The sequence below is a fragment of the Neomonachus schauinslandi genome, chromosome 3 (assembly GCF_002201575.2).
Source record: "Neomonachus schauinslandi chromosome 3, ASM220157v2, whole genome shotgun sequence".
NCBI lineage: Eukaryota > Metazoa > Chordata > Mammalia > Carnivora > Phocidae > Neomonachus > Neomonachus schauinslandi.
The window spans coordinates 177,717,896-177,728,754 of NC_058405.1; the positions used below are offsets into that span (position 1 = coordinate 177,717,896).

General features: G+C 48.8%; 1 protein-coding gene across 1 annotated transcript in view; it reads left to right on the forward strand.

Annotated features, from left to right (window-relative positions):
* SGPP2 (sphingosine-1-phosphate phosphatase 2) overlaps positions 1-7,685 on the forward strand; it is a 110,927-nt gene extending 103,242 nt beyond the window's left edge. Inside the window, exon 5 of the mRNA XM_021703291.2 lies at positions 4,298-7,685. Within this exon, the coding sequence (XP_021558966.1) occupies positions 4,298-4,849 (552 nt within the window). The 3' untranslated portion in view covers positions 4,850-7,685. The remainder of the gene's footprint in view (positions 1-4,297) is intronic.
* Positions 7,686-10,859: the final 3,174 nt, after the last annotated feature.

Genomic DNA, 10,859 nt, shown 5'->3' on the forward strand with positions numbered 1-10,859 from the left:
AAAAAAAAAAAAAAAAAAAAAAAAAAAAAAAAAAAAAAACACACAAAGTACTCTCGGTCCTCAGCAGGTGACACTTCGGGGGGCGATTTCCCCCCCACCGTTCACCAGATATGCCCAGTACCTCATGGAGGACACAGCTGGGCTCACCTGGGATCCCCACTTCATATGGGAATTGAAGGCAGATCCTGTTGGGAAGAGGAGAGACTGAATTATTTCACTTAAAATTTTTTAAGGAGGCAATACGTTTACATGATAATGAAGTTCCAAAGGCACACAAGGGTATCCTGTGAAAAGTCTCCTTACCAACCATGTCCTCCGCCAGTCAAGTGAACCTCTTGGTGTATCCAAGTAAGAATGTATCTATATATTCTCCCATCTTTTTAAAAATGGAAATGGTAGCATACTATATACCCTGTTCTGCCCTGTGCTTTTAAAAATCCGATGTCAGAGGGGCTCCTGGGTGGTGCAGTTGATTGAGCGTCTGACTCTTGGTGTCAGCTCAGGTTGTGATCTTGGGGTCGTGAGATCAAGCCCCACATCAGGCTCTGTGCTCAGTGTGGAATTTGCTTGAGATTCTCTCTCCCCCTGCCCCTCCCACTCGTCCTCTCTCTCTCTCTTAAATAAATAAGTCTTTAAAAATAATATCCCGGGCGCCTGGGTGGCTCAGTTCCTTAAGCGACTGCCTTCAGCTCAGGTCATGATCCCAGGGTCCTGGGATCGAGTCCCACACCGGGCTCCCCGCTCAGCGGGGAGCCTGCTTCTCCCTCTGACCCTCTCCTCTCTCATGCTGTTTCTCTCTCGCTCGCTCTCCAATAAATAAATAAATAAAGTCTTTAAAAAAATAAAAAAATAATATCCCATGTCCCAAATGAAACCTCCTCATCCATTTCACAGTGACAGAGTATATTCCATTATGTGAATATACCATGGTTAGATCTAACTGGTCCCTATAGGTGGAACCTTTTTCTAGAACATTTTTCTAGTCTCCAGCTAACACAAACACTACCACAACAGACCACTTGTAAATATGCACCTCATTTCAGATACGGGCAGGTATATCTCTATGGTCAAGTCCCAGGGCGAGATTATGGGTCAGAGGTTAAATTAAAAACTTTCTCCCCACGAGAGTTGTGCCATTTTGCATTCATATGATTGAGTGGATAAGAGTCCCCTTTTCTTTCTACCGCTTCATCAACAGAATGTTTTCAGACTTCTGGGTTTTGTGAAAGCCTGTAGGTAAGGGGTGCGTTCCCAGCACACTGTGTGGGAGGGTGGGCAGAGAGAGGGACACACTGGGAACCTGTAGGTGTCCAGAGCTCTGCTTGACACATAGCAGCAGACGCCCAACAATGTCATTTAGTAAAAGCAAAAAAAAAAAAAAAGTCCACCAGCTTTTCATTTTCTTTAAGATTTTTATTTACTCATTTGAAAGATTGAGACAGAGCGACAGAGAGCACAAGCCAGGAGGAGAGGGAGAAGCAGGCTCCTCGCCAAGCAGGGAGCCCGAAGCAGGGATTAATCCCAGGACCCTGGGATCATGACCTGAGCCGAAGGCAGACACCCAACCGGCTGAGCCACCCAGGTGCCCTGGCTTTTAATTTTTTTGCTTGGAGTGTAATTTTTAATAACAGTAAAATTGACTTCATTTGGGGTGTGTGGTTCTACAGATTTTAACACCTGTATAGACTGCAGTAAGCATGCACATAACATGGAACAAATTCACCCTCCAAAATACCCTTCCCCACCCCTCGACCCTGGCAACCACTGACCTGTTCTCTGTCACTACAGTTCCATCTTTTAGAGAATGTCATATAAATAGAGCCAGACAGTGTGTAACCCTCGGAGAGCGAGCGGCTGTTCCCCTTCAGCATGATTTCCTGGAGATTTCCTCCACGCTCTTGTATGCTTCAGTAGTTTGTTGCTTTTTTATGGCTGGGAAATATTCCTTCCTATGAATGCAGCACACCTTGTTTACCCATTCACCCACTGAATGACTTTGGGGTTGTTTCCAGTTTGGGGGGGATTATAAGTAGAACTGCTGTCCACATTCATGTACGGACTTTTAGGTGAACGTAACTTCTCATTTCTCCTCAGCCTAGTTTAATTTCCACTTATGAGTAAGTTTCCGTATATTTGTGTATGTCTAAGAGGCATTCCTATTTCCTTTTCTATAAACTTCTCATTCCCTTTTACTCCTGTCTCTTTTTGGTTGTTGGTCATTATTCTCTTAGACAAGTTGGTTTGGGGGGCCGTCCGTACGTCTGGGTGACAGTGTCCAGCATCGAGTTAAGAAACGTGGGGCTAAAGTGTGAGAGAGACATGGGAAGACCCAAACTTGAGAGCCCCACTGAGAGGACAGACAGGAAGCCATGGCGCCGCACAAACTCTCTGAGGGAGAAAACGCACACGGCCAGAAGACAGGGTCTGTGGAAATGCCTGTGTTTAGGATGTGGAAAGAGGAGGAAGCTCGAAAGGAGGAAACCAAGAAAGAGACTTCTTAGAGAAGAGTCAGGACGGTCAGGGTGACGTCAGTAAAAGCTGAATACCGGACGCCTGCTAAGTAAACACAGGGTACCATGTTCAGAAGAAGCAAGAACATCTCTTTCCAAGAATTCTCAGCCAAAATGAATTCTAGAAAAAGTGGAAGGCAACATGCCAAAATGTAGACAGGGTTGACTCTAGGTGGTAAAAATAAGGATCTATTTTTATTTCTTATACTTTTCCCTGGTTTTCAGATTTTCTGTAATGCCTAGGTAGTGCTTTTTTTGGTGCTTTTCAGATTTTCCAATGCACTGGGGGAAATATTTTAATTTTTCAATGGTAAACTTTCAAAATAAACCATGTGAAACTTTGTAGCAAAACCTCAGCGAGCCCCTCATTCTCTGACTTGATGTACTCCTCTATTAATTACAGTGAGACTTCACCTTCTGATGAATTTTGCAGTGAGAACACTAAAGGAAGCAGAAAATGGATGACATTAAGGAGTTAAAGACATATATCTTTATTTTATTTTTTTAGAGAGGGAGGAAGGGGCAGAAGGAGAGAGAGAATCTCTCTCTCAAGCAAGGCTCCATGTCCAGCACAAGGCTTGATCTCATGACCCGGAGATCGTGACCTGAGCCGAAATCAAGTCAGATGCTTAACTGACTGAGCCACCCAGGCGCCCCAGGATATTGAAGATACTTTAAATAGGCATTTAAGGAAGGAATGGAGGGATGGGGGGGTGTGGAAGAGAAAGGGAGGAACAGAAGAAAGAAGACCACAATCTAAAATGTCTTAAAGAAGGGATTAGTGAAGACAAGCATGGTACATCCACTCACGGAAATGGTCTGCGTGCGGTTTGAAATTCCGTCTCTGAAGACGGAGCCAAGACAGGTGGAGCTCTGGCATCAGCCCACCCAGAATGTCTTCTCAAACCACCCCAAATAAATGTACCTTAGAAGGGACAGCAGCAGCTGGGGGTGTGCACGGGGTGCCCCCAGCAGCTAACTCCCACCCCCCGCCAGCCTGCAGCCCCGACCTGCCAAGAAAGGATGACGTCACCCCTGCAAGATGATGACAACACTTGCTACCTAATGTTAAATCAAAATGATAGAAGATGGGGGAAAATGGGATTAGAGCTGCCCACTAAGAAAATATGGAATATTTAATCCACAGGACAGAGGAAAACTAGAAAATTACACAACGTGGGGGCGCCTGGGTGGCTCAGTTGGTTGAGCGACTGCCTTCGGCTCAGGTCATGATCCTGGAGTCCTGGGATCGAGTCCCGCATCGGGCTCCCTGCTCGGCAGGGGGTCTGCTTCTCCCTCTGACCCTCTTCCCTCTCATGCTCTCTGTCTCTCATTGTCTCTCTCGCAAATAAAAAAAAAAAAAAGAAAGAAAGAAAATTACACAATGTGGGGGCGCCTGGGTGGCTCAGTTGGTTGAGCGACTGCCTTCGGCTCGGGTCATGATCCTGGAGTCCCGGGATCGAGTCCCGCATCGGGCTCCCTGCTCGGCGGGGAGTCTGCTTCTCCCTCTGACCCTCCTCCCTCTCATGCTCTCTGTCTCTCATTGTCTCTCTCGCAAATAAAAAAAAAAAAAAAAAAAAGAAAATTACACAACGTGAATAGCACGGCTGTTTTTCCTACTCTCAAATCTCTCTGCAGCTTTACACCTTTCAAAGCAATGCCAGATAGAGCGATGCCAAAATTGCACTTTCAATGTCAAACCGGCCGTACTTGACTCACAGTTCTGCCCCTCCCCCGGGGAGGCACTCACCGTGGGCTTACATCCTTCTTTTTTCTCCTTCCCGCAGGACGTGCTGGGTGGCATCCTGGCCACTGCGGTCCTCATCATCCTCACCTACCCGGCCTGGACGCTTATCGACCGCCTGGACTCGGCCAGCCCCCTCTTCCCCGTGTGCGTCATCGTGGTGCCCTTCCTCCTGTGTTACCACTACCCCGTGTCTGACTGCTACAGTCCAACCAGGGCTGACACGACCACCATTCTGGCCGCAGGGGCGGGGGTGACCCTCGGGTTCTGGGTCAATCACTTCTTCCAGCTCGCGTCCGCGCCCACCGAGTCTCTCCCTGTCGCCCGGGACATCCCGCCGCTCACCACCGGCATGTTGGTCTTGGGGCTGACCAAATTTACCGTGGGCATCGTGTTGATCCTTCTAGTGCGCCAGCTGGTGCAAAACCTCTCCCTGCAAGTGCTCTACTCATGGTTCAAGGTGGTCACCAGGAACAAGGAGGCCAGGCGGAGACTAGAGATCGAAGTGCCTTACAAGTTCGTCACCTACACGTCTGTGGGCCTCTGTGCTACGACCTTTGTGCCAATGCTACACAGGTTTTTGGGGCTGCTCTGAACCCCAAAGGAGTTGGAGGGCAGCCCCCTGCACAAGGGAGCCCAAACAGGAATGGGGTGGGGTGGGCAGGTTTTGACAATACATTTTTCTTAAAAAAAAAAAAAAAAAATCCTTAAGCCACGTGTCTGTGCTGCTGAGAGCGGAGGTCAGCGCTGCCGCTGCGGGGAAGGAAATACTGTCTCATAGGGACATCAGTCCGTAAGCGTCGGGCTGCGGGGGAAGCCAGGCTAAACCCACAGTCCGTTCTTGAGGGGTCCCCCACCCTGTTACGTGGCCTTTGGACCTCGTCGCGGGCTGGCAGGAACTGCGGCCTGGCTTGGGAGATCCAGAAGAGACAGACATGATCTGAGAGGCTGGAGGTCAGGCGTCTCTCTTCTGTCATGACCTCGCCCATCACGGGGCCTCACATCCAGACTTGGAACTTGGGTCCGGAGAAAGGGTGGCTTCGTGTAGAACTGCCTTCCTTGGACAGGGTGACATTTTTGTTATGATCACACTAGACTGTGCCCACTTGGGTGGCAAGAGCGCCATGGACCCCACCGTGGGGCGGTAAGGGATGAGGGTGACCCTGGGAGATCGTGGACAGGAGCCGGTTTCCCTCCTCAGTCCCACTCTCGGGGGGGTCCACTCGTCTGTGCATTTTGCAGAACTCCAGGTCACGTTTCCACACTCTTCTGATCCCTGAAACCCACTGGTTGTCCCACCTCTCTTCGTCGGGGCTTCCCGGCGTGTCCTGCTCTCTCCTGCTTCACCGTGACTTGGGACCAGCCCTCGGCCCAGATTTAGGTGTTTTGTGCTTCTGTACAAACTGGGGAGGTACTGTCCTGTGCCTGCAAGAGTGGCCCAACAGAACAGATGAACTGAGTCCTCCCTGGGGCCTGACAGGGAGGGAACAGACCTCCGGGGCCTTGCTCCTCCGTTTCTGTTACTTTCTGTAAACCGATTTTCTCACCCACCAAATAGAATCAGGGACTCCCTTTCCATCCCCCCCCGCCCCCCCCCACCTTATCTCTTGGCAATTTTAAGGGTGATTAATGCAAGAACAGGGTCGGCCTCTCTTGGGAAGACAAGCTGACCAAACACAACACAGCCTTTAAGGCCGCGCGTGTCCTCGTGAGGCATAGGAAGGCCACGACAGGGGGACACGTCCTCTGAGGGCACATCTTCAGGTCTTAAGGATAAGGAACACGCATCAACGGTCTTCGGAAAAGTTGGCATAAATGCGTAGTTAAGAAGCATCTTTTGCTGTGCGGTGCCTGAACCACCGAACCCAATGACTTGAATCCCAACACGTCATTTCCACGCACACACTTCAGGGTTAGGCTCTTCCCTCTGCCTCCAGTGTGAAAACTGAAAACCCCGTTTGTCCTGATTTCAAATATGTCCCCTGATCTTTCTGTCGGGATGACCCTTGCTATTCGGCTTAGTGCTCCAGTCTATTGGGAACGATGTTGAGGAAACCATTCTGCCTTTCCTTCAAATTCTTCTGACACTGTTCATAGTTAGAAGGCAGGAATCAGAAGGACCTGCCATTTATTTGACTGTTCTTACAGCAAACTCTGACCGGTATCTGTGGCAGCAGGATGGAGGCAGGGGGGAGCCCCAACTTACCGGCACCCCTGCCCTGGGCCAGCCCACCAGTGTGGCGATGAGGCATGTCCCCGCAGCCCTGGATAATAGTTACGCAAGATGATTTTAGTTGATTTTTCTGAAGCTAATTAGCAAAGGATCGGGTTTTTCCATTTGTATCTTTTGAGAGGAGGGGCCGTAACTGTCATGGCAGTGGGTGTTGGCAGTTCATTCAAGCGTGTGTGTGTGTGTGTGTGTGTGTGTGTGTGTGTGTGTGTGTGATTTTTAATGCTGTCCTCTTAAGTCCCAACAACAGGACAGCAATCAGCTGTATGAATGTTTTTAAGGCTGTATTTACACGATTGGGTGGAGGACGATTAGCCATATCACCTTAAAGAATGACCCAAGGGCTTGTCACAGGGGTCACTTTTTTTTGAAGTGTCTCGTTTTGCAACTGGAAAATAAAAAGTGTATATTGGTGAAGACCATTTTAGTTTTTGAGCTCTACTGCTCTGCGGAAACGGATTGGAAAAGTCACTACCAGCTTCCTACTCTCGCTCACCACCCCTCCTCAGCCACTTCTCACACCCTCCCAGGCCCGCTGTCTCACACACCCCACCCCCGTCCCTTCAAAGAGCTGGCCTCCTGGCTCCTTGGAGACGTTTGGATTTTCTCTCTGGAGAGAGACTGCCCCCTGCTGGTGTAGCCTCAGCTGTGGTCCAGAACCCCTCTCCATCAGGAGACTTGAAGATCAAGAATTTAAAAGTCAAGCTCACCATGATGTATCCAAGATGAGCTTAGGACCTGGGGTCTGCATTTGGAAGCCGTGACCCCAAAGCCCTCAGGACGACTGGAGCCTCTGGGAGCCCAGCAGAACATGCCCTCTTCCTCGTGTGCCTCCCCCAGCCCCCTCCCACTCTGGGCCAGGCCCTCCTGCAGCACCCTTCCAACCAGCTGTCACTGCAGGCTGGTTTTGCTCAGACCCGCACCACTACAGAATACGCAGAAGGAAACACAGAAGGGACCCTGAACTAAAAGCTCTTAAATGGCGGTGGCCGAAATCACTCTACAACATGCCTGGAGGTTGCCCTGTAACGTGGGATTTTTCTCCCCCCAAGTAGGCAACTCATGCTTCCCGGGTGTAATCAAAGCATGTGCTGTTTCAGGGCCATATGCTCTGGATTTCTATTTTGGAAGCTTTCAGCTGTCTTGCTTATGTACTGTATGTAAATTTATTCTTTTTAAAATAAAATCATTTTGTGTTTGATTATGACTCCTTATTAAATGTTTCAAAGGCCAGTGTGCTCCTTTGGATAACCACCCCCTCCCGAGACCTTTCAGGGTTCATTGGACCTGAGTTGAAAAGAGGTGGCAAAAAGAAAGGACAGGCTATCGAATTCTCCGTTGCTGTCCCTAATTCAGTTGCGTACGGGTGTTGGTGACTGTCGCGGCCGCCATTGATGTGCTGAACAGGAAGTGGTACGTGCCCCTCCCCTAACTCCTTGATACTAAAAAGAATCGTCTTACCCTAGTCAGAGACAAATGTTACTGTGTCGGAAAGTGAATGTTACTGCTGTTGCTGGTTAAGGTAACTACAAGGTTTTCGTGAATGAGTCCACTGCCGAGCCAAATGAACATGACCCTATTTCATATTCACATGGTTACAATGCTATGCTCTATATTTAAGCATTCCAAATTTGCTACTTGAAATGGTACAGAGAGCTGACACTCATTGGCAAAGTCACGGCTAGGACCCTATTTGTATTTTTAATACCTGCTATGCTGGGTGCAAGGACATGTGACGTTGGATGGGATCTAATCTGCCCTGTGGAGTTCTCCCGGGAGAGAGGAGACTCTGGCTCGGGGAAATGGAGAAGAGGAGAGGAAGGGGAGATTAATTCCTGCTTGAGGCCTGCAGCAACTCAAGGCTCCGGGGAGAAGCAGTCCATGAGCCAGGCTTACAGAACAGATGGGGTTTGCACAGGGATGTGATGGGAAGTAGGTAGGAGATGATCCTCCAAGGTGAGGCACAGCTTGCCAGAGATACTTCCCCCAAACACCTGCAGCTCTTAGGAGAATCCAAACCAAACCCAGGTTGGCGACTGTGTGTAGGAAAACAGTGCTGGGACAAAGGATGAGCAAGGGGCTTTGACCCTGCAGAACCCAATCACAAGAACAGGAAGGAAGGGTGAGAAAGCCCCTTAGTCCATTTTGTTACGTCCACGTGGGACCATTCCAGAGGAGGTGACACGCAGAGGGGATTTCCTAGTCTCCTCCATCATCTATCATTCCCTATTCAAATATTAAGCAGTCCGCAGTGGGCACCTTCCCCTTCCACCATTTGGGACCTGGCCCCTCATGCACAGCTTCATTCCCGGGGCCACTTGTTCAGTGTTCAGCAGAGGTGACAGCTGCTAGGACCTCTGTCTGTGTCCTTGGTGCCCATTTCCTCTCTTCTCTTGGTTCAGTTCCCTGAACTTCTCCAGTAGAACTTGATTTAAAAGTATTTGACCTTGGTCCTGGCTCTTTGAGAGACCTGTACCTGTGCTCGCTCCCCCTCCCTCTACTATTGCGGAATGAAGCCCCTGTTCTCTAATAAGAGGCTAACCAGAACCAAGTGGCGTAGATGTATCTAGTTTTAGAGGATAGATGTTTTCCTAAAAGCTGCCTGTTTTGATTTTTCTTTTTAACTTGAATTTTAAGTGCACCCAGGGGTTTGCTGTTCATAAATAGCATTTTTAATCATATGGCAATTCTTCATTTCTGTAAACATAAGGCTCTTCAATGGATTACTTGGGGTACGCCATGTGTCCATTGTTTTCTTAAAGTGGGACACACCTGTAGTACAGACTTGACTATTTACAGGATGCATATGAAGAAGAATGAGAGTTGACTGTGGACCATGAATAGAATGTTAAATTCTTAAAACTGTAGCCACATGAGACAAGGGAGCTCTATGAAGCCAAAGATCCTTTTTCCTTTTCCACGCCTGTCTATATGGCATGCAAAAACAAACAAGAAAAGCAAGGATGCAGCTAGGAGTTCCGGCTGTGACGCTCCTTTCATGCCCACCCTCAACACATCTGCTGGCCTTGCTCTTCCCTGCTATGACAGCGGGGTCCCCTTGCTGGGATCACGAGCCAGACTCTTCCCCAGTGGAGGTGTTCAAAGACTGTCCGTGCCTCTTGACAAAGCTAGCCTCAAATGGCTGAGGCCAGGACAGGGGGCCGGCGGCGGCTGCCTTCGGGCCCTGGGCCTGCATCTGCGGTCCGAAGGGGCTGAGGCCTCCTGGGATTCGGGTCTGCAGTGTCTCTCGGTCACTTGGCTGGAAAGCTATTTTTGTGGTGGGGGAAAACCATAGCTTAATGTCAATTTTTCATGAAGTCAATTCTGCTGTTATTATATAGGCGTTGGTACTATTTTTTCACTTCATTCCTTTATCTCCTAGGTTTTGTCTCTAGAAGGTGAAAATCTGTATCTTCCATCAACGTGTTCATCTGTCCTCTAGCATTTTGGACAAATGGACTACAGTTACAATAATATCCTCCCTATTGATTTTATCATCTCTGCCCTGTCAGTTTCCGACTCATTGTTTTTTTTCCCTTCCACAATATTGGTTGTATTTCCCAGCTTCTTGGCTTGCCTGGTCATTTTTGATTGGATGCCAAATACTGTGAATTTTACATTGTTGGGTGGTGCATATTTAGTAATACTATATTCTTAAGCTTTGTTCTGGGATGCAGTTCATTCCTTGCAAATAGTTTCTTTGGGTCTTGTTTTTAAGCTTTATGAGGCAGAACTAGAGCGGTGCTTAGTCTAGAGTTGGTTTTCTCCACTACTGAGGCAAAATCTTTCCGGGGCTTCTCCCCCATTGCCTTATGATTTCTGAGGTTTTCTAGCTCTGGCTGGCCTCCGTGAGCTCCAGGCATGGTTCCTTCAGTTCCTTCCGTTCTCTGTGGATGGTTAGAGGCTGTCTCCTCTGTCACAGACGGTGCCCTCACGTGCACAGGCTGACCGGTACTCACCTCAAGCCTCGGGGGTCTTTGCAGACAGGGGTTATGTCCAGTGACTTCCCGAAGGCATCTCGCCTACGGGGACCCTCTTTTCCCTACCGTGCAATGTGTTCATAGGGTACCTTTCCATCTGGCTGATCTTGTTTCATCCGCCTCGGGGGCCCGCCCAAACTCTGTTTAGATGTTCTGCCTACCACAGCTGAGAAATGCCTACTCCCATCCATCTCTGGTTGGTCTTCTACTCTGTATGTATCCAGCATCCATGTGGGTATTTATCACGTTTGCACCCTTTACAACTGCTTTCCAGCCCTAAGCAGGTTTGTTTTTTTTAGACATATTTTCATGCCTCATGACCAAAAGTTGTGACTTGTGGAATGCAGGAAATTTCTTTTGGTAACAGGTTTGGTATCAAACAAGTGCCTTTCCTC